The sequence below is a fragment of the Pipistrellus hanaki genome, assembly GCF_964339955.1.
Source record: "Pipistrellus hanaki genome assembly, chromosome: 1".
Taxonomy (NCBI): domain Eukaryota; kingdom Metazoa; phylum Chordata; class Mammalia; order Chiroptera; family Vespertilionidae; genus Pipistrellus; species Pipistrellus hanaki.
The window spans coordinates 129837438-129861313 of NC_140503.1; the positions used below are offsets into that span (position 1 = coordinate 129837438).

General features: G+C 41.6%; 1 protein-coding gene across 1 annotated transcript in view; it reads right to left on the reverse strand.

Annotated features, from left to right (window-relative positions):
- Positions 1–2670: 2670 nt before the first annotated feature.
- PRKCQ (protein kinase C theta) overlaps positions 2671–23876 on the reverse strand; it is a 127925-nt gene continuing 106719 nt past the window's right edge. Inside the window, exons 13-18 of the mRNA XM_084868385.1 lie at positions 20553–20644; positions 18754–18816; positions 17489–17627; positions 12935–13123; positions 4136–4264; positions 2671–3385 (exon numbers count right to left, since the gene is read on the reverse strand). Coding sequence (XP_084724511.1) covers positions 3230–3385; positions 4136–4264; positions 12935–13123; positions 17489–17627; positions 18754–18816; positions 20553–20644 — 768 coding nt within the window. The 3' untranslated portion in view covers positions 2671–3229. The remainder of the gene's footprint in view (positions 3386–4135; positions 4265–12934; positions 13124–17488; positions 17628–18753; positions 18817–20552; positions 20645–23876) is intronic.

Below are 23876 nucleotides of genomic sequence, written 5' to 3' on the forward strand. Positions count from 1 at the left end.
CTAACTTTATGACATCTGCACAGACTCTTTTTCCAAATAAGGTCCCATTCACAGGTGCCTGGTGGACATATATCTTGTGAGGGACTACATTTAAACACTACACAGTGTATTCATTTATTGACTTATTTTCCCTAAATTCTCTTAAACACTAATATACAGAGGAGTTGTGGGAAGTATGAAGATGGATTATACAGAGGATTATAGCTTAGGAAGAGAGGCAAAGCATACTCTTTTACAACTGGATAGAAAATGATGAGTGCCATAAGAAAAGCACAGAGAAATGCAATAAGATGGGACTTTAGAGAATTGAGAGGGAGATACACCAACTCAGGTGGGGGAACAACGAGGAGAGGGGTTGCCTCAAGACAGACCCATTAATTGAATTGGATCTCAAGAGAAAGGAAGATATTTCACGTGGGGATGAGCATTAGAGTCAGGAAAACTAACATCTTGGGGAGGCCCAGAGGTGGGAAACAATGGGTGTAGACAGGCAGTGCTAAGAAATTCAGATTGCCTGGAGCACAGGTGAGTGAAAGGGAGAAATAAGAGATAAAGTTGGAGAGGTTGTCTGGGGATGAACAGAATGGGTTATGGCCAGTGAAGATTACACAGGATTTTGAACATGAGTGTGATGGAATAAAACCTCTGATTTGTGAAGATAACATTTCTATATTTCATAAATAATGATTACTAGTATTTTAACCTAAAGACATTTAAGATTAAACATATACAGAAAAAGGACTTCTTGGGGTTTTTCTTATCAGACTACAAGCCAAAACTTTGGAGAAATGAGGACCACCATAAATTCCTTCTTTGGGTTCCTTCATTGCGGTGAGTATGTACAGGAGTGAGACCAAGAGTAAACCTACTTCCTGTAAACCCTGTCTCCGAGGGAGTGGCCCTGAGGAAGATGAAAAGACCATTCAAACATTATCAAAAACTTTATCTCCTGTTTAACCTTCTGAAATGCCATTTGTCTTTCCTAAAGAAACATATTTGTTCTTCCTATAGGAGTATTTATTTTTTCCCCTTTTTCATGCTAAGCTAGGTATTTTAGCCAATTCTAACCAGTCCGTTGAGTGACTCATCCCTGAGTACACCCACCTGTATGTGCACTGGATAAGTAAATAACATCATGCCTCTTTTGCTGATATGTCTTTTGTCAGTTTAATTTGCAAGCTCCAGGAATGTAATATAAGAGAGTAAAGGAAAAGTTACTTTAACCTTAACGTTTATAATATAAGCTGTGTATGTGAGTTAAAATGAAGAGAGAGAGAGAGACTTAAGATGGGAAGATTGATCCAGGCATGGTTAGTAGGAAAGAAAGTAGAGATGAGTAATGTACTTTGGAGAGATTGCAGAAGCAGAATCATGATAATTTCATTAAAAAAAAAAATGAGAGGGGACAGTCAACTAGTCAGTAAAGACTGAGGTTCTGAGCCTTGATGACTGGGCCTTTGATGGTGCCATTAACAGAAATAGGAAATGCATTAGGGATAAAGGTTGCAAGAACATGAAATAGTTCATGGAGCCTATTTGAAGCCTGGCAGAGAGGTTAGAGCTGGAGATGTGGATTTTAAGATTAATTGGATTGAGTGAGCCTTAAGACAGGAGGTGCAAGGAGAGAACCAAGGGAAGTGAAGGCAAGAAGGGAAGGAGGCATTGGGAGTGATTTGGGGCAGAAGGAGGAAAGGGGCTTGTCAACGAGGTAATCAAAGGTAATGGGGATGGAAGAGGAATGTGCTGTGTCAGAGTGTCCGAGGGGTTGAGATAAAAGAGAGGCTTTTTTTCTGTTGTAAAACACTGTAGAAAGGTTGAGGAGGACCTAGCACACTCCATAAGGGCTGACAAGAAGGTAATCCTTCTAGAAAGCAGTGGCAGGAGAGAGAAGTTCGAGAGAAGAGGCAACTGTGTTTACCACCCCTTCAAGGAATCTTGTGGTGAAGGGAAAAAGGATCAAAATACCAGTGGCTTAAGGGTTATCTGAGTTTCTTCCCCACTTTGGAATTTTTATTGATTCCCCAAATTTAAAATATCAACTCAATTCTAGCTATATCTTTATGATAGCCATGACAGAACCAAGTTCTTATGGGGGCACTAGAAAAACTATTAAGAGGCATCTTTCTTTCTTTCTTTCTTTCTTTCTTTCTTTCTTTCTTTCTTTCTTTCTTTCTTTCTTTCTTTCTTTCTTTTATTCCATGTTTACATATCCACTTCTTTGTCATTAAGTCACAACATTTTATCAAAATATACAAACAGCACAGATACTTAAAAATGTATAGCTAGTATTGTAATTTAACAAGACTGACTGCTACAATTAGCATGCATGTGTCTCTTGAGTGATGCCTAAAGAGAGACTTATGAATCATCAATTGGTATAAGGGACTGCTTTTTTCTCTTGGAAGAATTATATACTTCATCTCTTTACTTGTTATAATAAATGTGAGGATGGCAATGAGTGAAATCAACTAAGAATGGACGGATGGAAAGGTTTTATTGGAAGGAGTACCACGATTCTATTTTTGTTGGACTCTAAATTTAATATCTATGTTGACAAGATTACCAGAGTAGGCATTCTATTAAAACCTTCCATATCAGTGATATGAGCTCTTCCCACTTTCCATTTTCCTGTGTATTTCATGGCTAATTAGAATGATGGATTTGTAAATATCAAGTTACAAGCTATGTTTATTTTGAAGGATACCCTTAAAAACTTATTCAGGGCTTCTCCCCACCCCCTACTACTCACACTTCCACAGATGTACATAGGATAAAATGGGTTAGTGATTACTTGTCTGCAGCTGAATGAAATCCATTACTACACCAGGCAACATGCTGTTTCAGTCTTGAGACATTTGTTCTCACTCTGCTCCTTGAGTCATCAAGTATTTAATTGATCAGCAGTTTGTGCACAACGAAGAGCCATCATTTAGAGCAGAATTAAGTTTCCACATCTTTCACAGTGTGAAGAACCATCTTTCAAGTAAATAACTATGGTTAGTCATGACCTAACTTCAAGAATAGCTGTGAAAGATGAGAGGAACCAAAGGTGGTGTCATTAGTGAAGTTGGTTTGTGCTACAGATGCAAAGTCAGTGAGGAGCCCAAGTTCTCAGCCTTTATTGTTGAGTGTTTCTTTTCCTTCCCAAGTTGAAAAGGAATCCAAGAAGCGTCACTCGAACCAATTCACAGAGAAAAGGCCAATTCCTTCGTGTGACTGAAGAGGGGATTCAGGATATTAGCATCTCCATCCCTGGGTTAATGAAAGAAAAGTTTCTGAACATGTTCTGGTCCATACTGTTGATCAATGCTCTGTCGGCAAATGACAGCCTGGGTTTCTCATTTAAGAATTCCTTGTCAAAATTGCTGCAGTCATATGGTGATTTCTTGATCAGAGTTTAAGGAGGAAGAGGGGGGAAGAAAGGGAAGAAAATTAGCCACTAAATTAATTATCTTTACTTTTGTTATCAAGGCTAAAATCTGTGTATGACAGCATTGGTGTTAGCAGATAAACTAAACTGAAATAATACAGATGATCATATGTGGTTTTTGTGGAACACCTCTAATATTTTGACTCATCAATTTAATAATAGTATAATTAAATTCATATGAAGAATTTGCATAGTAAACATTCAAATAGGATCTAATGTTTCTAGCTAATAGTTTACATGAGGCAGAATTGGCCAACTTTGAAAAAAAGGTGAGCCCAAATTTGACCTCTGTCATTTTAGTCAACAGGGAATAGTGGGTAGGGGCAGGAGCTGGGGCTTGGTGAAAGGTGGGAGAAGGAAGGAATTTTTCAGATTATCTATTCCTGTTCTTTTATCAACTTCCTTCCCTGCTATTGGTTCTCCCACCTATGTTAATTTTATTATTAAACATCTTGGACTATCTTCCAAGACAACCCAGATTGGGACAGGGTCTCCTCAAGCCACCTGGTCCATTTGGTGCCCATAAAAAAGACAATGTAATAATAAACACTTATGGTGTACAATTCGGCTTTCTAAGACTATCAAAAGTCACCCTTATATACAGGAGCATAACTGAGAGTTGGGCCCCTCCCACCCTCAAGGGGACAGGCAGGCAGCTTGGGAGTAGAAGGAGAATGGCTGGTCCCATCCCCGGTGTCTCCTTACCACTTTAGGCCTGAATGGTGGGTCAATCTCCTTTCTTTCGAGCTCTTCCCAATTGATCTCCCGAAACAAAGGGTGCTGGCGGATGTCTCCCCTCACTCCCAGCCTCTGTTCAGGTTCCCTCACAAAAAGCTGAAAAGGAGCAGAAAGGGAGCAGTTACTTCTTGAGGGATGAGCCAAGTAGCCTCAGATGGAGGTAGCATTTCTTAGTGTATGAGTCACATGAATTTGACTCTATAAAGATAAAGGCCTGGCCTTTTGCCACTTGCTTTTCTAACCTTACTAGAGGATGGATGCACGAAACGAGTGCAAGAGAAGGCCTTCACAGGCCTGGCTGCCCAGCCACTGGTCGTTCCACAAGGTTGTTCCGCTGTTTGGCCTAATTAGCATATTAGCTCTTTATTATATAGGATTTTAAAAAACTTACTGTTATCAGCTGTTGACATAAAATAAACTGGTGGCAACACTTTCATTCCAACAAGCAGTCTGAATATTCTAGAGTCTGAGATTGTGCTTTCTTACTCCCTAGAAATGCAATTTTTTTAGATGTATAGACCTAGTTTGAAACAGCTTTATCGTGTGTTATTTACAGGATTTCTGGCAAGTTACAGGTGAGTTAGTTTCCTCACCTGTAAAGTGAGTGAAGTGTCTCTTCCCAGGGCTATTCTGAGGGTTAAATGAAATAGCAGCACCCCCCCAACCCCCCCCACATACATATAACACACACACACACACACACACACACACACACACACACACACACACTGATTCCTGGTCTGTAAAACCCAACAACATAAAGTAAGTGATAAGTTTATTGGATTCCTTGTAAGGTTGTCCTCTGGGGATTAAAGCCTTGCTATGCAGATATAATGTAAACTAGTCCCTGACAGGTGGTTTTGGAGAAGGCAACTGATTATTGAGACTCACTCTTGAATCCTGCAAGTTTGCTGGGCGAGTAATCATTAAAATCATCTTTCATCACCTCTGACCTGTTACATAGACATTTTCCTCTTCTGTCCCCTCTCCAGTTACTTTCCCCTCTGAGGTCGAAATGAACATTGGCCAGGACAGGAAAGAAACCTGGAAACTCTTAAAACTTAAGCAAAACATGTCAAGGGCATTAAGGAACCGGGGAGTCCAGACTTGAAACTAGAAAAGTCACATGTCTTCCTAGTGTCCGGAATAATCATCACTCTCTCTTACATCAACTAGATGTTTATTTATAAAGTAACTGCTAGTTGGAGGGTGTCATAAAGAGCATGTAGGTTTTAAACAGAATCATGGTGAAATGCAGTATTTTCCATGAGGTTCTGGTAGAACTTGACTTCCACTCACACTGAATTGCCAGGATCTCTTGTTTTTACCAATTATAAGAATAGCCAGTCCATATGTTAAAGCACAGCTTTACTTGTGTTACATTACTACTTGAAAAACTTTACAGGCTCTACTCTACCAAATAAAATAAAATAAAATAAAATAAAATAAAATAAAATAAAATAAAATGAAATGAAATTAAATAAATAACAGGCTATAAAAAAGCGGAGATTTCTTCCCCTCACCACCCCCCTCTCTCTCATGAGTAGAGTCTTTTGAGCAATCTAAGTGAAATGCCATGCAATCACCCCTGTGCATGCAGGTGGTCAGTCCTGGGCACGTTCTAGTTTCCTTTCCTCTTGCCATATGATGGCTGCTGAGGCCTCTCAATGGAAACTTGAGTTCCAAAGCATCTCAATAGAAAACCACTACACAGTGGAAATAACATAAAACTGTCATCTGAGAAGCTTACTACCCACAAGGCCTTGGGCAAGTTTTCTGAGTCTCAGTTTCCTTACTTGTAAAATAGAGAGTGAGGCAAGATGATCTATAATCTTGTGATTCCTAATGCCCTCTGAGGCCCCTGGGCAGGCATTCCAGCCTCTCTGTAGCCAAATGCCAACACATATCCTTCAATTCCCATTAGAACTCTCTCTGCTGTTCAGACATGTCTACTTATGAAATATGCAACCTGCCTTTCCAACTTCTGTCTTTTGCTAGTGACATTTCCATCTTGCAAGAAGACACCTCTCCCCACATTCTTTTCCAATTTCCCTTTCCTCATCTTTAAATCCTGACCCACCTTTCAGGGTTCAGTTTTTACCCCACCCCCATTCTTTGTGAAGCTTTTGTTGATCACCTCTACTTATAGTGAGTTCTCCCTCCTTTTCAAGTCATATCCATTGTCATGTGGTTAATTAGAGTCAGGCATTGTTCTAAGTGCCTTAGCTATATTATCCTGATCTTAAAAACAGATTCTAAAAGCAGATATTGTTATGTCAGCAGATATTGCTATGTGAGAAAACTGAGGCTCACAATAGCAAGTAACTTGCTCAAGATCACAGGTCCAGCCAGTGATAGAGCCTAATTATCAACAGCCCATTCCTACTTGTGGTGTCAGATAGTCTTCCTGTATGATCCACAGAATGTCTTCCTGCCATTAGAGGATTAGCTATGCACACACACACACACACACACACACACACACAAAACTATCTTTCCTAGTAGAGTGTAAACTCTGGAGGGCAGATACCATTTATGTTTCTATTTCTTACAGAATCAAACACAGTGCCATGCACAAAGTATATGGTCAGTAAATGCTTATTGAATAAATGAGTAAGCTGTCTTTTCACTTTATTTATTTGCAAATTATGTGTCTCCAGTCCTCATCTGTTAGACTCTTGTCTTCAACATGTCTTCAGCTTATAGAAAAGGTACAAAGTTCACTGTAAAACATATTTTTCTGTAGATTCAAACACCAGTGTGAGTCACCAGATGAAAAAGCAGATTGATTTTTTTTTAAAGCAGAGGGAATAAGTGACTTGGCTTTATATATCTTCCCTTGAAATGATCATAATAAATTATTGACCTCCACTTCTTAAGGACATTTTGATGAAACAAGATTAGAGAGAAGATGCAAGTGCCTTAAGGAAAGGACAAGCACTAGCTCATGTTGTTATAATTAAATGCTTCAGCGAATTAAGTTAGAAGTAACTGCTGGAGGCCACATGTGGACCATACTAGGTTTTCCACTCGATTTTTCTAGTAACATGTGGCATTTGTACCAAGAGGATCATGAGCCTGTTATATGTACCTATGAAATTAAAAAAAATATTTTGAAAGATAAAATGTATAATGAGAATATAATATGATCTCCAGTTTCAAGACTCAAAATTCTGCCCAGCTAGTGTGGTTCAGTGGGTAAGTGTTGACTTATGAAACAGGAGGTCATGGTTTGATCCCTGGTAAGGAGCATGCAGGAGGCAGCTAATCAACGCTTCTCTCTCATCAATGATGTTTCTCTCTCTCTCTCTCTCTCTCTCTCTCTCTCTCTCTCTCTCTCTCTCTCTCTCTCTCCCTCCCTCCCTCCCCCCTCCCTCTTCCTGCCTTTCTGAAATCAATAAAATATTTTTTTAATAACTGTAAAAAAACAACACAAAATTCTTTCTAGTTTTGCACTCAAGAATAAATTACTATCTTTTCTGCCCTCCTCCTCCTCCCTGGTCCTGAAGATGACTGGTGACCTCACGGGTAGTCACTGGGTCTGTGGAAAGGACTTGGAATTGAGGGAATAAATGTTCATGTAGCAATACTTGCTTTTGTTCATAAAAGCTGTCACATTGATAGAAGACAGCACACTGTTTACATAAATGGCCAGGATGTAGCGAGAGTTTGTTTAAATTCAGCTATTTAGGAGAGAAAGCAGTGCTGGGCTGCCAAGGATGGCCCACCCTGTGCTGAGCACCTGTCACTGAAATCTTCTCTTCCTCTTTGTCCATGCCTCAGATATATCTTTTTACAAAAGGGAGAGGCATTTCTGTTTGAGATAATTAGTTTTCCATCATTTTCCAAACAAATGGACCGGACATTCTGGATGAATAAATGGGGAAGAAAGAGGCATGTCTTTGGCAATGGTCAACTGTACTGCAGTGTCCCAGCTGTAGTTCTTTATGGAGTGCAGCTTCCCCTCCCCACTGTGTGCTGTTGCTCCCTGTGCTGCACACACCCATGTGCTATGAGGGCTAAAAGGGAGAGAGTCTGGCATTGACACTGCCAGTGTGACAGATGCCACTAGATGCTGCTTTGTTCAGCTTTTCCCGAAGACCTACTGCTCCTGGGTTTCACAACATTAGGTATAATTCCCTAGAGGAAGTTTCTCAGAAATATTTATTACCTTTGGTTTTTGCAAAAGAAAGAGCTCAAGGATGTGGTGGCTGCTGGATAAAAATTATAGAAAAACTAGAAGCCAGTCTTACTGTCAGAAAATTGCATGATGGAAATTAATTTTTATCAGTCCAATTGCTAAAAGATGGGCAAGAGCTACCTTCCCCATGGAGCAAGGGCATGGCATTTTCATTAACTCCTATGGGAAAGAATAAGCCCAAACTGTAATACATGGATTTAAATACTCTTGCAACAATAGTCCTTTTTATTTCCTTCTTTATCATTGTCTTGGTTTCTGCTCTATTAAACCACATTTACTTTCTACCCTAGCTGCAAATCTTTTTCTTGCTACTGAAACTCTGCAGATTTTTTTTGTATTTGCTGGCATTTAGTCTTAGATTTTGTTTTGCTTTTAAACTTTTTATTTTGAAATAATTATAGTGTCTTAGTATGGTTGGACTACTATAACAAAATGCCATAAACTGTGTGGCTTAAACAACAGACATTTATTTCTCATTAGAGGCTTGGGGCATGATATTCATGCACTCAGGGAGGTCCCTCAGCATGACCTGTGCTCTGTCCCAGTCTGGGAGCCCTCAGGGGATGTCTGACTGATGGCTTAGGCCTAAACAGGCAGTCGGGCCTCCTTAGCACTGCTGTGGTGGGAGAGGCTCCCACCACTGCCTCTGCGCTCGCCAGCTGTAAGCCCAGCATCTGGCTGAGTGGGGCTCCCTATGTGGGACTGCATTAACCACCAGGGGGAAACACCTGCATTGAGCATCTGCCCCCGGTGGTCAGTGAGCGTCATAGTGACTGGTCGTTCCATCATTTGGTGGTTTTGCATATAAGCTTTTTATTATTGTATATAGGATAATTCTGGGGTCTGGAAGTTCAAACTCAAGGTGCCAGCATAGTCAGTTTCTGGTAAGTGCTCTCTTCCTGACTTATAGAAGGCTACCTTCTTGCTGTGTGATAACATGACCTTTCTTTGGTGTATGCACTTGAGGGGGGAAGATCTCCTTTCCTCCTTTTATAAGGGCATTAATGCCATCATGGAGGTCCCTCCCCCATTACATAAGCTATAGGAATTTGCATTGAGGGAATAAATGTTCATGTTATTTACTTACCTCAATGTTATCACATACCTCTTATAACCATCATATTGGGGGATTAGAGCTTAAACTTATGAATTGTGGGGTCACATTAAGTCTATACATATAGATCACAGGGTGTTAAAATAAAGTTTAAAAAGATGTTCTGTGTATACTTCACCTAGTTTCCCCTGATGCTTGCATCTTACATGATTATAGCACAATATCAAGACTAGGAAACAGACATTGATGCAATATGGTACAGTATATCTAGTTCTATGTCATTTTATTACAAGTGTAGATCTTGGTAACCACCACAGCAAACAAGATACAGCACTGGCCCTGACCCATTTGACTCAGTGGATAGAGCGTCGGCCTGCAGACTGAAGGGTCCCAGATTTGATTCCAGTCAAGGGCATGTACCTTGGTTGCGGGCACATCCCCAGTAGGGGGTATGCAGGAGGCAACTGATCGATGTTTCTCTCCCATCGATGTTTCTAGCTCTCTATCCTTTCCCTTCCTCTCTGTAAAAAATCATTAAAATATGTTTTTTTTGTTTTTTTTAAATATACAGAACTGTCCTGTCAATACAAAGTTCTCCCTTGGGATATCCGTGCCTCCACTTACCCCAATACTAATCTTATTTCCATTTCTATAATGTTGCCCTTTCAAGGATGTTACATACATGGACTGATATAGTATGTAAGCTTTTGAGATTGGCTTTTTTTAGTCAGCTTAATGCCCTTGAAATCTATCCAAATTATTTTGTATCTCAATAGTAGTTCATTCTTTCCTTAAAAATATTTTTTATTGATTTCAGAGAAGAAGGAAGAGGGAGAGATAGAAACATCAATGATGAGAGAGAATCATTGATTGGCTGCTTCCTGTATGCCCCCCACTGATATTGAGCCAGATTAAGTCCTTCAAAAAGCCAAATGTAAAATAAATGTAGCAACTGTAATAACATTTAAACTTGTCTTAATGTAAAGAAAATTGTTTGCATTATAATCTTGCTCTTATTTTCACCATATATATTTTTTTAAATTAGTTAATTTTGAAATCAGTTTTCATTTTATATGTGTTTTGTTCAGTCATTAAAAGTAAATTTAATTGGTCATTTGAGGAGCTTTCTAAGTTTACTACTGTTTGGATCTCAGTCAGAAATAGTGAAAGCTGAGTTGCACTGGCTCAGACTTTTAAACACCTCAAGCCTTGGACAGGGTTGGGGATGGGGAGTATGTCATGGAACTTTTCCAGCACTTCAGATTCCACATCTTGATTCCTCAAGGAGAGCCCAGGAGTGGCCTCAACATTTCAAATACCTTAAACAAGCTGTCAGTTGTGTGAGAGAGATAGAAGTGTTGCCCTTTAAATTTAATTCCCAGTAGTTCTTCACGAGGAAAAAAGTAGACTAGTGGAAAAAGATGGGCATGGTAATCCTTTTCTAAGTTTACATTTAAAATTCATTAATAACTTCTAATGTTGAAAGATCTTGTCTTATTTCCATTTTCAATATAGGAAGAACAATGCTAAAATTATTTCCTTAAATGATTTAAAAATATGTATTTTTGTTGATTTCAGAGAGGAAGGAAGAGGGAGAGAGAGATAGAAACATCATTGATGAGAGAGAAGCATTGATTGGCTTCCTCCTGCATACCCCCTAATGGAGATTGTGTCCACAACCCAGGTATATGCCCTTGATTGGAATTGAACCCAGGACCCCTCAGTCTGCAGGCTGACACTATCCACTGAGCCAAACCAGCTAGGGCTTAAATGATTTTTAAAAAGTTAGCTAAGATCTGAGATGCTAGAAATCAAAACACTGTTTTGTTCAAAGCACCTGTATTCTTGGTCCACTTCTTTTATATTTGTTAGCCTCACACTGGAAGGTCTTTCTGATCTACATAGTTCTGAATAGCTCATTAAGTGTAGGTAGTTATTAATGTTATAAGCAATTAGCATGTTGTATTGCCATGATTTAGTTTTAGTTTTTACAACTTGTTGGTCATACACAGTAAATAGTATCTTGTTTCCTCAAAAAAGGTGAACTGGGACTCTGTGTAAAATACAAATCTTTAATGATGGCTTTCAGGTGCTTCTTCTGTTTGTGCATTGGTTTGCCCTGGGAGCTCTTGGTTTATGGCCAGTGATTCTCCAAGTTTATATCTATAGCACTGAACATTGATTCTTTTTTTTAAGTAGTTGTATTTTTTTTAAAAAAATATTTTTTATTGATTTCTTAGGAAAAGAGAGAAGGAGAGATAGAAACATCAATGATGAGAGAGAATTATTGATCGGCTGCCTCCTGCATGCCCCATACTGGGGATCCAGCCCACAACCTGGGCATGTGCCCTGACCGGGAATTGAACCGTTCCCTCCTGGTTCATAGATCGATGCTCAACTACTGAGCTATGCCAGCCGGGTTGTCCACTGATTCTTAATTGATCCTGGGCTATCACGGATGGGGGTCTAACTCCTGTGTTGATGGTGAATTCTGAAGATTGCTGCTAAGATGGTGACAGCTTGCACTCTTAAAAGTTTTAGGGTGGAAAATGCATTAATACTACAATAGTATTTCCAGTGGACACAGGTAGGGGGTGTGGCAGGGAGCTGGTCTGTCTGCTCAGCAGGCACCAGCAATGAGAGTCCCAGGGAGAGGAAGTGCTGCTGAAATAGGGTTTGGTACAAAAACTGGGCTGTGGAATGCATTGAATAGCCTGCATCTCAAAAGCTTCAGCCAGAAATGCCCCCAGTGGTAGGGATTTCCAAAAATCCACTAGAAAGCATCACTTAAGTCTTGGCTTTAACAACCCACCAAACTGGGAGAGCATCAAGCCACTCAGCCATATAAGAACAGTTCTTTCTCCTCATTATCCCTCTGCCTTCTCCCTGCTTTTAACCTGGTGTGGTCTGAAATAGAAATTCCAGAGCTGGAGAGGAAGAGAACAAAGAAACACAAGTATGACCACTCTCCATTCTCCAAAGCGGAGCTGCCAGTCAGGGCCTTGGGCAGAGGAGAGGGAGCAGAAGCCTCCGCTTTCGGGTAACAGTGACGTGAGGACTTCTGTCTTAGACAGAACAGCTTTAACAGCTTTATGCATGACTTTATCAGCTGAGATGGTGCTTTATATCTTTTACCTAAGAATGAGCAGGAAAGTCATGCATCCTGTGCAAGTTTTCCACCAGGAGCGGGGGAAGATGGACTGTACTGAATAGATTTAATAGGGGGAAAAAAGTTGAGTTTTAAGCCACAAATTGTACTTGTTCAATGGACTAATCACAGTTCCAAGTGAGGGCAACCAAGAGTCATGGAACTGGTCCCTGGTAATTTCTTTTTGTAAATTATGCCCATAAGGGTTTATTGTTGTCTAATCTCCAGCACGTTGGTGCCTCAGTTAAGATTTACATTCAGTTCAAGACAATTATTGTTTACTATCAGGTATAAATCTGAGCTTAGAAGTGAATGGGAATACTGATAAGAAAACCCAATACTAACCTTGACTTCATTTCTTACCTTCACTAGAAGGTCCTTAGCCTCCTTCTCCAGCCATCGGGGGTAGAAGGGGTTGTCCATGCGGATGGAGTGGAAGAGCTCTTCTTCATCTTGCCCATGGAAAGGTGACTGACCAATCAGCATTTCATAGAGGAGGACACCAAAGGACCACCAGTCAACAGAATGGTTGTATTTCTGACCCAGCAAGATCTGTGTAGCCAAAAATTAATAAAAGTAAGGTTGATGAGTGAATACCTTGTATTGGCTTTTTCAAGGCCACTCAGTAAATAATTGATGGTGATGACAGTAGTATGTGGTTTAAAGAAAGACCACACTGAAAATGGTATATTTTGGGAAGCTAATGATTGGATACAAATGAGTAGGCAATCTAAAACTGAGCAAACATTTTTTTGAGTTTCAATTTCTACTTTTCCTCTGGCCTTAAGTGAAATAACTAAATTATGTGTGCCATTAGCCTTCATTTCCATCTGCTGGTATCTATCCCAGCTCTAAAGTGCCCCTGAGGTGATTATCTAAACCAAACCTAAGCATTCTACTGTCCTGCATCTTTGCATAAAGTTTCTGTAGGTGACCAAGCATCGAGAGAGGTCATCTGAACAAGTCCATTCCTTAAATCCTAACTAGTCGTGGCTTACAACTAAGAGAGTAAAATTTTGTGACTATGCCAAGAAACAGACTAGGATACCAACTTATTCAAATATAAATATAGATATTGGATGTAAGCACCATGTACACCTTGATATTGGTGCTTTGAGTAGAACTGGTCTGGTCTATTCTTAAAGGTAGTGGATTTAAAGTCTGGAATCCTATCTAATTTTAAAAAAGATTTCACCAGTCCACTTTCTTGTTCAGTTTTCTTTGTACTCAGGCCTTTCAGCAGCTTCCTTTTTTTTTTTTTTAAAAAAATATATTTTATTGATATTTCACAGAGAGGAGGAAGGGAGAGAGATAGAGAGCTAGAAACGTCGACGAGAGAGAAACATCGACCAGCTGCCTTTTGCACACCCACTACCGGGGATGTGCCCACAACCAATGTACATGCCCTCGACCGGAATCGAACCCGGGACCCTTTAGTCCACAGACCGACGCTCTACCACTGAGCCAAACCAGCTTCGGCAGCAGCTTCCTTTTTAATGTTGAAACATAGAGAGTGCACATGTTACTCTACTCAGTGCTTTTCATCCCAACAAACCATGCTGTAACCTCCTCTAAAATAATACATAGGGCCCATCAGTGAGTGAATAAATAAATACAGTGTAGTCTATACACACACTAGAATATTATTCAACCTTACAAAGGAAAGAAATCCTGACACATGATACAACATGGGTGAACCTTGAGGATATTGTGCTAAATGAAATAAGTCAGTAACAAAGGGCAAATATTGTACCATTCCACTTATATGAGGTACTTAGAGTAGTCAACGTCATAGAGACAGAAAATGGAACAATGGTTTCTAAGGGCTGGGGGAAATGGGGAATTGTTGTTTAATGGGTATAGAGTTTCAGTTGTACAAGATGAAAAAGTTCTGGAGATTAGTCGCACAACAATGTGAAGGTACTCAACACTACTGATTGTACTCTTAAAAATGGTTAAGCTGGTATACTTTATGGTACGTGTATTTTACCACAATTGAAATACATAGCACTGGCCGGTGTGGCTCAGTTGGTTGGGCATTGTCCTATGCATGGTGTGTGTGTGTGTGTGTGTGTGTGTGTGTGTGTGTGTGGTGTGCTGGTTTGATTCCCCATCAGGGCACATGCCCCGGTTGCGGGCTCAATCTCTGGTAGGGGGTGTGCAGGAGGCAGTCCATCAATGTCACATTGATGTCTCTCTCTCCCTTCCTCTCTCTCTAATTTTAAATGGGGAAGAGAACATCCTATCTTTCATGACGCAAGCTGCCAGGATGGTTTGGGGGAAGCTGCTTTATTACCCAAAGCAAAATGGAGAAGGGATACTAGTACTAAAGTACTAAATTAAAAAGCAAGACTGGGACCTTCATTTCATACTGCAATGTAAGGCTTAGCTAAGTTGTGGGAGTACACACACAAACACACAGAGGTCATTTTATTATAGCATTCCTCATTTGAAATTTAATTTCCCCCTTTGAAAATGGGCCTTTGGAATGAAAGGTAGAATTGTAGCACTGATGAGCTCAGGAAAGAAAAATGACACTATAGTTCTAGTCATCGCAGTATTTTCTAGGTCAGCTTTATGTCTTGTTGCTGGTGAACTTTTGATGCAGAAAATAATGTGCATAGCACCTATCTCTGAGCCCTACCTGACCCCAGACAGCTGGGAGTGAGGCTCAGGAATACTGTGAAAGTGTCTCTAACATAAGACTTGCTAAACAAACAACAACAAGAAAATAGTTGTGAAGGCCATACTACACACTGCAGGTTCTATTTCTGCCTTAGTCCTCTAGTTTATCATTGTGTTGTTGTGAGGCTCCATGAAAAGTAGAAAAGAAAAAGTGTTTTGTCATGTGTAAATGACTAGATGCTACATGGTAAACATCTGTCTTGATGAACACTTGTGAAAATAAAGATCAAGTTGCAAACAGAAATTTGCAATCTGCTATTGACTTCCAGTATGAAAACGCTATCCACTAGCCTTAACTCAATGTTAAAATGCTAAATTTCACTTTATTTATACATTTAAAAATATACATTTTTATTGATTTCAGAGAGGAAGAGAGAGGGAGAGAGGGATATAAATACCACTGACGAGAGAGAATCATGGAGCAGCTGTCTCCTGTACACACCCCACACTGGGGATCTAGCCCACAACCCTGGTATATGCCCTGACCAGAAATTGAACCGTGACCTGCTGGTTTATAGGTCGATGCTCAACCATTGAGCAAGGATGGATGGGCCTAAATTTTAAAGTTAACTTTAAAAATAAACTTTATCTTAAGGAGAAGTTTAAAAGTAAAGTCATGAGGAATGATAAGGTAAATAAAGACACACACAATCAATTCAGTAGTTTGCCTTCAGTGGAGACCGGTTCACACGCAATTCCTAGGATGTGCCACAAGGGGGAGCCCCAAGCAATCAGAAACTGCTTGAATATCACATTTTTGTAAACAACTTCATTTGGCAGGAAAAATTAAAAGAAATTTGCAGAACAGGAGACAGGTGTGGTGGAAATTAAGTCATTTAAGGCTAGGTGATGCTAATAAAGAATTTCAGTCTTAAGTTAGGAGGAAGAAAAATGTAGATTCATACTCAATTACATACTGTTAAAACAGAATGTCTGCAAATGCTTGCTGATTTGTGTTAGGGTTTTCCACATAGAATGTGTTTTATTTTATTTATAAGAACCTCTGAGGTAGGTCCTGTTATCCCCAACAAGAGAAGTGATTGGATCGAGGGAGGTTACATGTGTTGAAAATTATGATCTGAAGTCTGATCTTTTTGTTATTTAATCCCAATATTTTAATGAAGCATAAATAGGTTTGTACTGTTAATAACTTTAATAAAATTTAGTTATTTTTAAAAATATTTTTTATTGATTTTTCACAGAGAGGAAGGGAGAGGGATAGAGAGCTAGAAACGTCGATGAGAGAGAAACATCGACCAGTTGCCTCTTGCACACCCCCTACTGGGGATGTGCCCGCAACCAAGGTACATGCCCTTGACCGGAATCGAACCTGGGACCTTTTAGTCCGCAGACCGACGCTCTATCCACTGAGCCAAACCAGTTTCGGCAAAATTTAGTTATTTAAAACTATTTCATCTCTGGTGGGTCTGAGCAGAGTGAAGATATTTTAGTACTGGGGTAGGGAGGGGCCATGACTGAAAGGATATGCTGTATCACTCAAGACTTGGAGAGATGACCTAAGAAGCATTAGTACCATCCCTCATCCTATAAAATAAAGAGGAAATATGCTAGTTGACTGCCAAACCCTCACAAAATGGTAGCACTCAAGGCCAATAATGAGGGAATATGTTAATTGACTGCTATGCCCTCAAAGATGGCAGTGCTCATAGCCACAAGATGGTGGTGCCCAGTCCCCTCAGTCCCACCAGGGCAGCAGGTGCACGGCATGGCTGGGCCCACTCCTAGGCAGGTCCAGCTGTTCTGCACTCCTGCCTCCAGAGTCTCCAGTCCCCTCAGCTCCCCAGCCTCCCAGAGCTGGCCTGAAGTGCAGGCAAGCCTTGGATGGCGGCTGCCCAGCCCAGGCCATCTGAGGCTCAAGTAACCAGGGCCAGCTGAGGTTTGTGCTGCTGGCAGTGGCAGCAGCAGAGATGTGGTGGGGACTTTGCATTCCCCTGATTGCCAGATAGCCTCCCACCCCTGAGAGCTCCTGGACTGTAAGAGGGGGCAGGACGGGCTGAGGGACACTCCCCTCCCGTGCATGAATTTTTATGTATCAGGCCTCTAGTAAAAGAATAACAGCAGCCCCTTATGTGCAGCCATAGTCATGCAATAATAAAAACAAATTCCAATCCTCAACCAGAATACTTAAAGTCTTATGATTTTCAGGGAGGAAGAAGCAGTGGTGCTCGGCCTGGTTGTGCTGGGTTGGGAAGGGGCACTGCACATCCCTACCTCTGGGGCGATGTAGTCGGGGGTCCCGCAGAAAGTGTTTGTCTTGGCATCTCCTAGCATGTTCTCCTTGCACATTCCAAAGTCCGCTATCTTGATATGCCCATCTTTGTCTAGCAGGATATTATCTAGCTTCAGGTCCCTGAAAAACAAAAGCATAGCAAAACCTCGTTTCAATTATTACAATGCTCTTAGGATAGAATTGTCCTATGAGGGTGGTCTCATTACTCTAACTAGGGCAGTCCTCTCCTGGCTGCCCCCTTTGAAGATTGTCAGCCTGCCCTATAAGCACCGTAGCTCATTACTGACCATTCCCGAGGGAGAGGGTCTGGACCGGATGACACAGAGCTGCTGTCATCAACAGTCAGTATGGGCTGTCCCTGAACCCTTACAGAGAATTCCTGATCAGGACTGTGCAATTTCCTCAGAAGAGCCCAGGAGCCCACTCTTCTGGGCCCTTTTAGTTGTCCTGCATCTTCTCTTTGTGGCAGGTTCTCAACTGCCCCTTCTCTCTGTGTGGCTGTGCTGGCCTCCAGCTTGTTGGTCGGCTTTCATCTAGCCCCTTTCTTTTTAGTTTTTACTCCCTGCTTAATTTGCAGTGAGTCAGGAAGCAGACAACTGAACTTTTGAAGATTTGTATGCTAAATAAGTGTCAATTATGTTTTGAGAAAGGAAGTAAGGGGATTGAAGTGCAGTAGCTTTAATCCAAGAAGGATGTGAAATGATGGTGTATGATGAAGAAATTTAGGACATCCATTCACAAAAGAGGGTACACGTGATGGTCTGTGCAATTCTACAAGGTGTAGGCTTACAAGTTTCCTTAGGTGTGCTTGAGTGTTCAGGGGAGAGCTCCCTGCCTCCCCCACCCAAAAGGAGGGCATTCAGTCGACATTTCTAGGTGGCCCAAAGCAAATACAGGCAAAGACAAGAGATGCAGGAGACAGAAGTGAGAAAGCAACAAGATAGCAAAGAGAAAGAAAGCAGAGTATGGGAAGGAAACGAGAAAAATGGAGGTGAGAAGAAGAATAAGAGTAAGGACTGGAATAAAGAACAAAATAAGGTCAGAACCTTATTGCTTTGGAGACTGGAATTCCTTACTTGGTTGCTGTTAAATCATCATCTGTGTTATCACCATGAGCAGGAAACTGGGGGTGAAACTTTGGGCCACAAAAACACCCTGGGCATTTCATGACACTGAAGCACATCGACCGCATTAACTGGATCATGAAATACAGATATTTCAGTGTGTCTGAACGGGTAACACTTACCTGTAGACAATGCCTTTGGAATGGAGGAACTGCAGACCAAGAATGATTTCAGCAGCATAAAACCTGAGGGGAGAAAAATCAGTTCACCACCAAGTTATTAACAGAACAAAATAAACTGCATTTTATCCCATGAGTACTCTGTGCAGCCCTCTGCCTAATGTACACACACCTTTGTAGGAACACAATTTATCTGTGTACACACATCATTTTGTTTCATCTGAACAAAAGGAAGATATCCTCCCTGAGAGAATGAAGCAGAGCTGGTTTCCTAAGTTAGCCCTACCTGCAGCTGGTGCTCATTCTTATATTTTGGATGACAATACTCAAACTGTCCCTTTTCCCCCAACAGAACATATACAAACATTAAATGCAATTGTATAGTATGATAGGAAAGTAACTTTCCCTTTTATTATAAATATATTTTTATTGATTTCAGAGAGGAAGGGAGAGGGAGAGATAGAAACATCAAGGATGAGAGAGAATCATTGATGGCTGCCTCCTGCACATCCTCCACCAGGGACATAGCCAGCATCCAGTCATATGCTGAACCGTGACCTTCTGGTTCAAAGGTCGATGCTCAATCATGCTGGATAACATGGGTAGCAGGTGTTTGATGGTTCTCAGGCCTTACAAAACTGGGAAGGGTGCTGGACTGAGTGGATCCTCTCCAGCACGAAAAATGCCTGATGGTTTCTGTGCAGTGGCTATCCCTTACAATGATCTCTGGGCAGTGTGCTGATGGCTCCTGGAGGCCATGAGATCAGTGGTGTGAATCTCAGCAAGGCTTCTGCAGGAGCCGGGAATAAGTCCATATATCAATCTGGTTCACACACCACTGCTCAAAGCACTCATTAGGAGCCAGTGAAAGATTATTGAAGAAATACGGGCAGTCTGCCTGGCCGGCATGGCTCAGTGGTTGAACATCCACCTATGAACCAGGAATTCATGGTTCGATTCCCAGTCAGGGCACATGCCCAGGTTGTGGGCTTGATCCCCAGTCAGGAGGCAGCCAATCAATGATTCTCTTTTATTATTGATATTTCTAGCTCCTTTCTTCCTCTCCCTCCCTCTCTGAAATAAATAAAAATATGTTTTTAAAAAAGAAGAGAAATAAGTCTGTATCCAGCATTTGAAAATGGGCCTGGTGACACTATTAAAAAAAAAAATGGCTCAGTGGTTTGACCATTCAGGAAAGAGGGACCATGGGGGCCGGGGGAGGGGTGGGAGTGGAAGGGGGTCCTCAGCTGCAGTCCCCATGGGTGTAGGCAACCTGTTTGACTTGCTTACATTGAGGGCTGCCCACGAAGGTGAAGGTTTATTCTCAGACTAAGGGCCCCTCCCGGTTTCTGAATTCTCATGCTCAGAGCCACATGCTTTATGGCTTCGCATTGACCTTTCCACGAAAGGCCTCAGCTGAAGCTTCATCCTGTGGTGCCTTTAAAAGCTGTGCTCCACTGGATTGCTTCCCCCCCCCCCCGCCCCCCAAAGGTCAAACGTTTTCTTTCATGCTCACATCATCTCGAAGCCTGAGGAATTGGGGCATCTCCTTAAGAAACCACACAGTTGATTTCAAAACACAGAGAAATGAAACAACACTGACAAGAATGTAAGCTTCACAAACTAGGAACATGGTTGCCTGGTATGATATATTCTTGGGGGTAACTTGTCCCGGGAGTTAAGTGTGATGGGTGAGGAAACAAAAAAGCCACAGAGAAGGAAGGGGGATTCTGTGGGTTCTGTGGGGGCATAGAACCTGCCATGAACAGTGGAAAACCCCAGACCCTTCGAAGGGCTCTTACGTTGCTCTGCAAAGGTCAAACTTGTGGCAGCTCTGGATGTGGTACATCAAGTCTCCTCCATTGAGAAATTCCATCACAAAAAAGAGGTTTTCCTGGGGAAAAACAAAAACAGTCCCAATTTTTGGCTTAAAAAGGAACACAAGCATTACTTTTTAAAGGGATGTAGGTGATTTCACAGGAGCCAATTCTGTCTTCAGATCACTTATAAAAAGATAAAATTCATTTAGATGATCAGTAGCATTTCTATACCCCCAGAAGCCTGGGACCCGTGGAACGCATGCTGGGGATCACCTATGCTGGGACTCAGCAGATGGGGCACAGTACGACTGAGGGTCCCACTGGACCTGCCTGCCCAGCGGGATGGTGTTGGGCCTGTAGTGAGTGCTGATGGTATACCTATGAAACTGACAGTGTGTAGGAGAGTAATCACACATTGCGGCTCTGCCTCCGGGGGCAGGGAGAAAGCATGCATTCATTCAACACTCAGTCAAGAGTTCTGAGCACAATTTGCAGGCGTGGCCTTGTGGGATGACTGAGTGTGAGTTGCTCATTGCTGCCTCATCCATGAGACACAGTCCTGCCTTCAGGGTGCTTACAATCAAATATAGCCTTTTTCTCTCCAGTGCAGACTTTGCTTGGGGCAAGCCCCAGCTTAAGAGTGTGTTGCCCCCAGTGGAAGACTTCATCTGTATTTTTAGAGCTGGGGGTGGGGGGTTGGGGGGAGAGCTTGAGTGGCAGCGTCGAAGGCAAGGCTGAGATCTTCAGGGTGTGGTCAGAGTTTTAGAGGAAGCCTAAGCTCCTCCTACTGCATGAGACAATGTTTTTGATAACTGTATTCATAGCACTCAGCTCACATTCTTTAGAATCTCCATGAACCACAGAATTAGTAATCCATAAAGTGTGGAGACATGTGTCATGACTGTGCATAAATTTGCACCTGAAAACCTCACTTGGTTGATTTTTTAACAGAATTAACCTTTAAGTTTTGATGTGAAACTAACTGGGGCCTCAGGGCATGCCATGTGATGGTAGAAACAGCATTATGGTCTGACAGCGACATATATTGCCTGTTATACACGCTACAGAACCGGGGAAACCCAGTATTGTGGCAATTATCTCAACAATTCAGGCAAAAGTAAGCATTATCTTCCTGTTTTGTTTTTTTCCCCCCCCAAAGTTAGATGGGAGATCCCTTGTACCCCCTCGTCCTCTTGTGGGCAGGCCAAAGTCCTCTGCTGACATAAATCCAAACACTGATACTCCAAACATTCTTGGAGATTGATCATTTGCCTCATTTGCACACACCTGCTTTCTCATTAGCACATCTTCCCTCGAGCTCTTCTTGTCATATGTACCATATGGATAGCTCCTAATCTTTACCTTTTTACCCAAAACTGTGATGGCCTGTACATATAGAGAGGGATCACCTACGTATTCAGGAGAATGGAAGGTATAAAAACTTAAAGTGAGACCATTTATTACAGTGCTCAGATGAAAGATTCCCTTTGATTGTTAGGATGTTTACAACTTTCTATAAAGTCTGAAACTTCAGGATCTACAAATTGTCAGGTAGGACTTGGAGAAAGTGGGGGAAGGCAACTCAAGGGAAAAGGTCGACACCACTTGTATACACCCCTGGCATGGCAGTCCCCTGGGTTCTCACGTCTAACTCAGACTCTCACCGTGGTGGGAGTTTGGGGGCTGAATTTTAGCATCGATAGAGAGTCAGTTTACTGTGGGGCTCAGTCAATTTAGTACCACGGGCATTCCAGGAAGCTCACGCTGATGTAGTGGTTACTAATTAAACAGTAATGGAGATTTATAGCATGCTGCATGTCACATTTAATCCCACTCAAAGACATTATGGCTCCACAATAAATCTCCCAAAAACAATCTGTTCTAATTCTATCTTTATATGAAGCTGGGGGCACCAAACAAAGCCCATTGGTTGTTTTTGGCTATTAATGATGGCATTTGGCTTCAGTTTAAGCATTTGGTTTGGGTGAATACCATTGAAAACATGGGCTGTTTAAAGGGGGATAAGGGCAGTCCATGCTTGGAAGTCCAGCTTGCATGGGCAGGATGGGGAAGCTTGTTCTTCCTGGAGAGGGTGCTGTTTTGAGGACCTTTGCCCTCTTCTAAGGGTTCTGATAGCTGTCTGGAAGTTTCAGGGAACCACTCATCAAGGGAACTGTTATGTCCACTCTGGTCCCAATGAGATAACTCTGTGATGAAATTAGCATGAATGAATGTACATACAAACCACGCAGTTATGGAATTTGGGTTTTGAGTATCACATTTTGAAGGATGGGTAAACCTTTTCAAAGTTGAATCTCAAATTCTATTCATAAAATTTAAATATAAATATAATAGACTCAAATTTTCATAAATGGCTGGAAAGGTTGTGCTCAGAGAGGAAGGTGACCTGCAGCTGACCTGGAACTCTGCAGGAGCACTATAAAAAAGAAAAGTCTGCCCACTGGAGAAACTCCAGAAGTCAACTCAGGGTAATTGTTAAGACCATAGTCTTTGCTCTCATTCAGACCCGAATTCAGAACTTGGAGAAGTTACTTAGCCTAATAGTCTTTACTTGTGAAATTTAGGGAATAATATTCCCACCTCATAGGGGTGTTGTTGAGCATTACATGAGATTATATATGTGGAAAGCTGGCTCAGGGTTGGCACTCAGCATGCACATGATAACTGGTGCTTGTTGTAATTATAGGGAACAATTTATTTATTTATTTATTTATTTAAAAAAATATTTTATTGATTTTTCACAGAAAGGAAGAGAGAGGAATAGAGAGTTAGAAACATCGATGAAAGAGAATCATTGATCAGTTGCCTCTTGCACACCCCCTACTGGGGATGTGCCAGCAACCAAGGTACATACATGCCCTTAACTGGAATCAAACCTGGGACCTTTCAGTCTGCAGGCCGATGCTCTATCCAGTGAGGCAAACGGTTTCAGCCATAGGGAACAATTTAAAAGCCAGTAAAAATAAAAAAGTAAAAAATACAGCAGCTCTTCCCAGAGGAAGGAACTGAACAGTCCTCTAGCTCTTGACACAAAGAAGAAAACGGGGCCTTGGCTCTCCTCCAGTCTGTTCTTCCTGTTCTGGTCCAGCTGAGAGAAAATGCAGACCAGGCTCGAGAGGGGAGCCTTAACTCCTGGGCTGTGACCTTATTTCACTGGTGTGCTAGTAGACCTCTCTTCTTTAGGCCTGGTAATGCTTTAACTAATGCAAATGATTCTTTGGGGCAATGAAAGTTGACATTGTGATGGTGTTGGGGGATCGGATGCTCCACATCTGCCTGAGACTT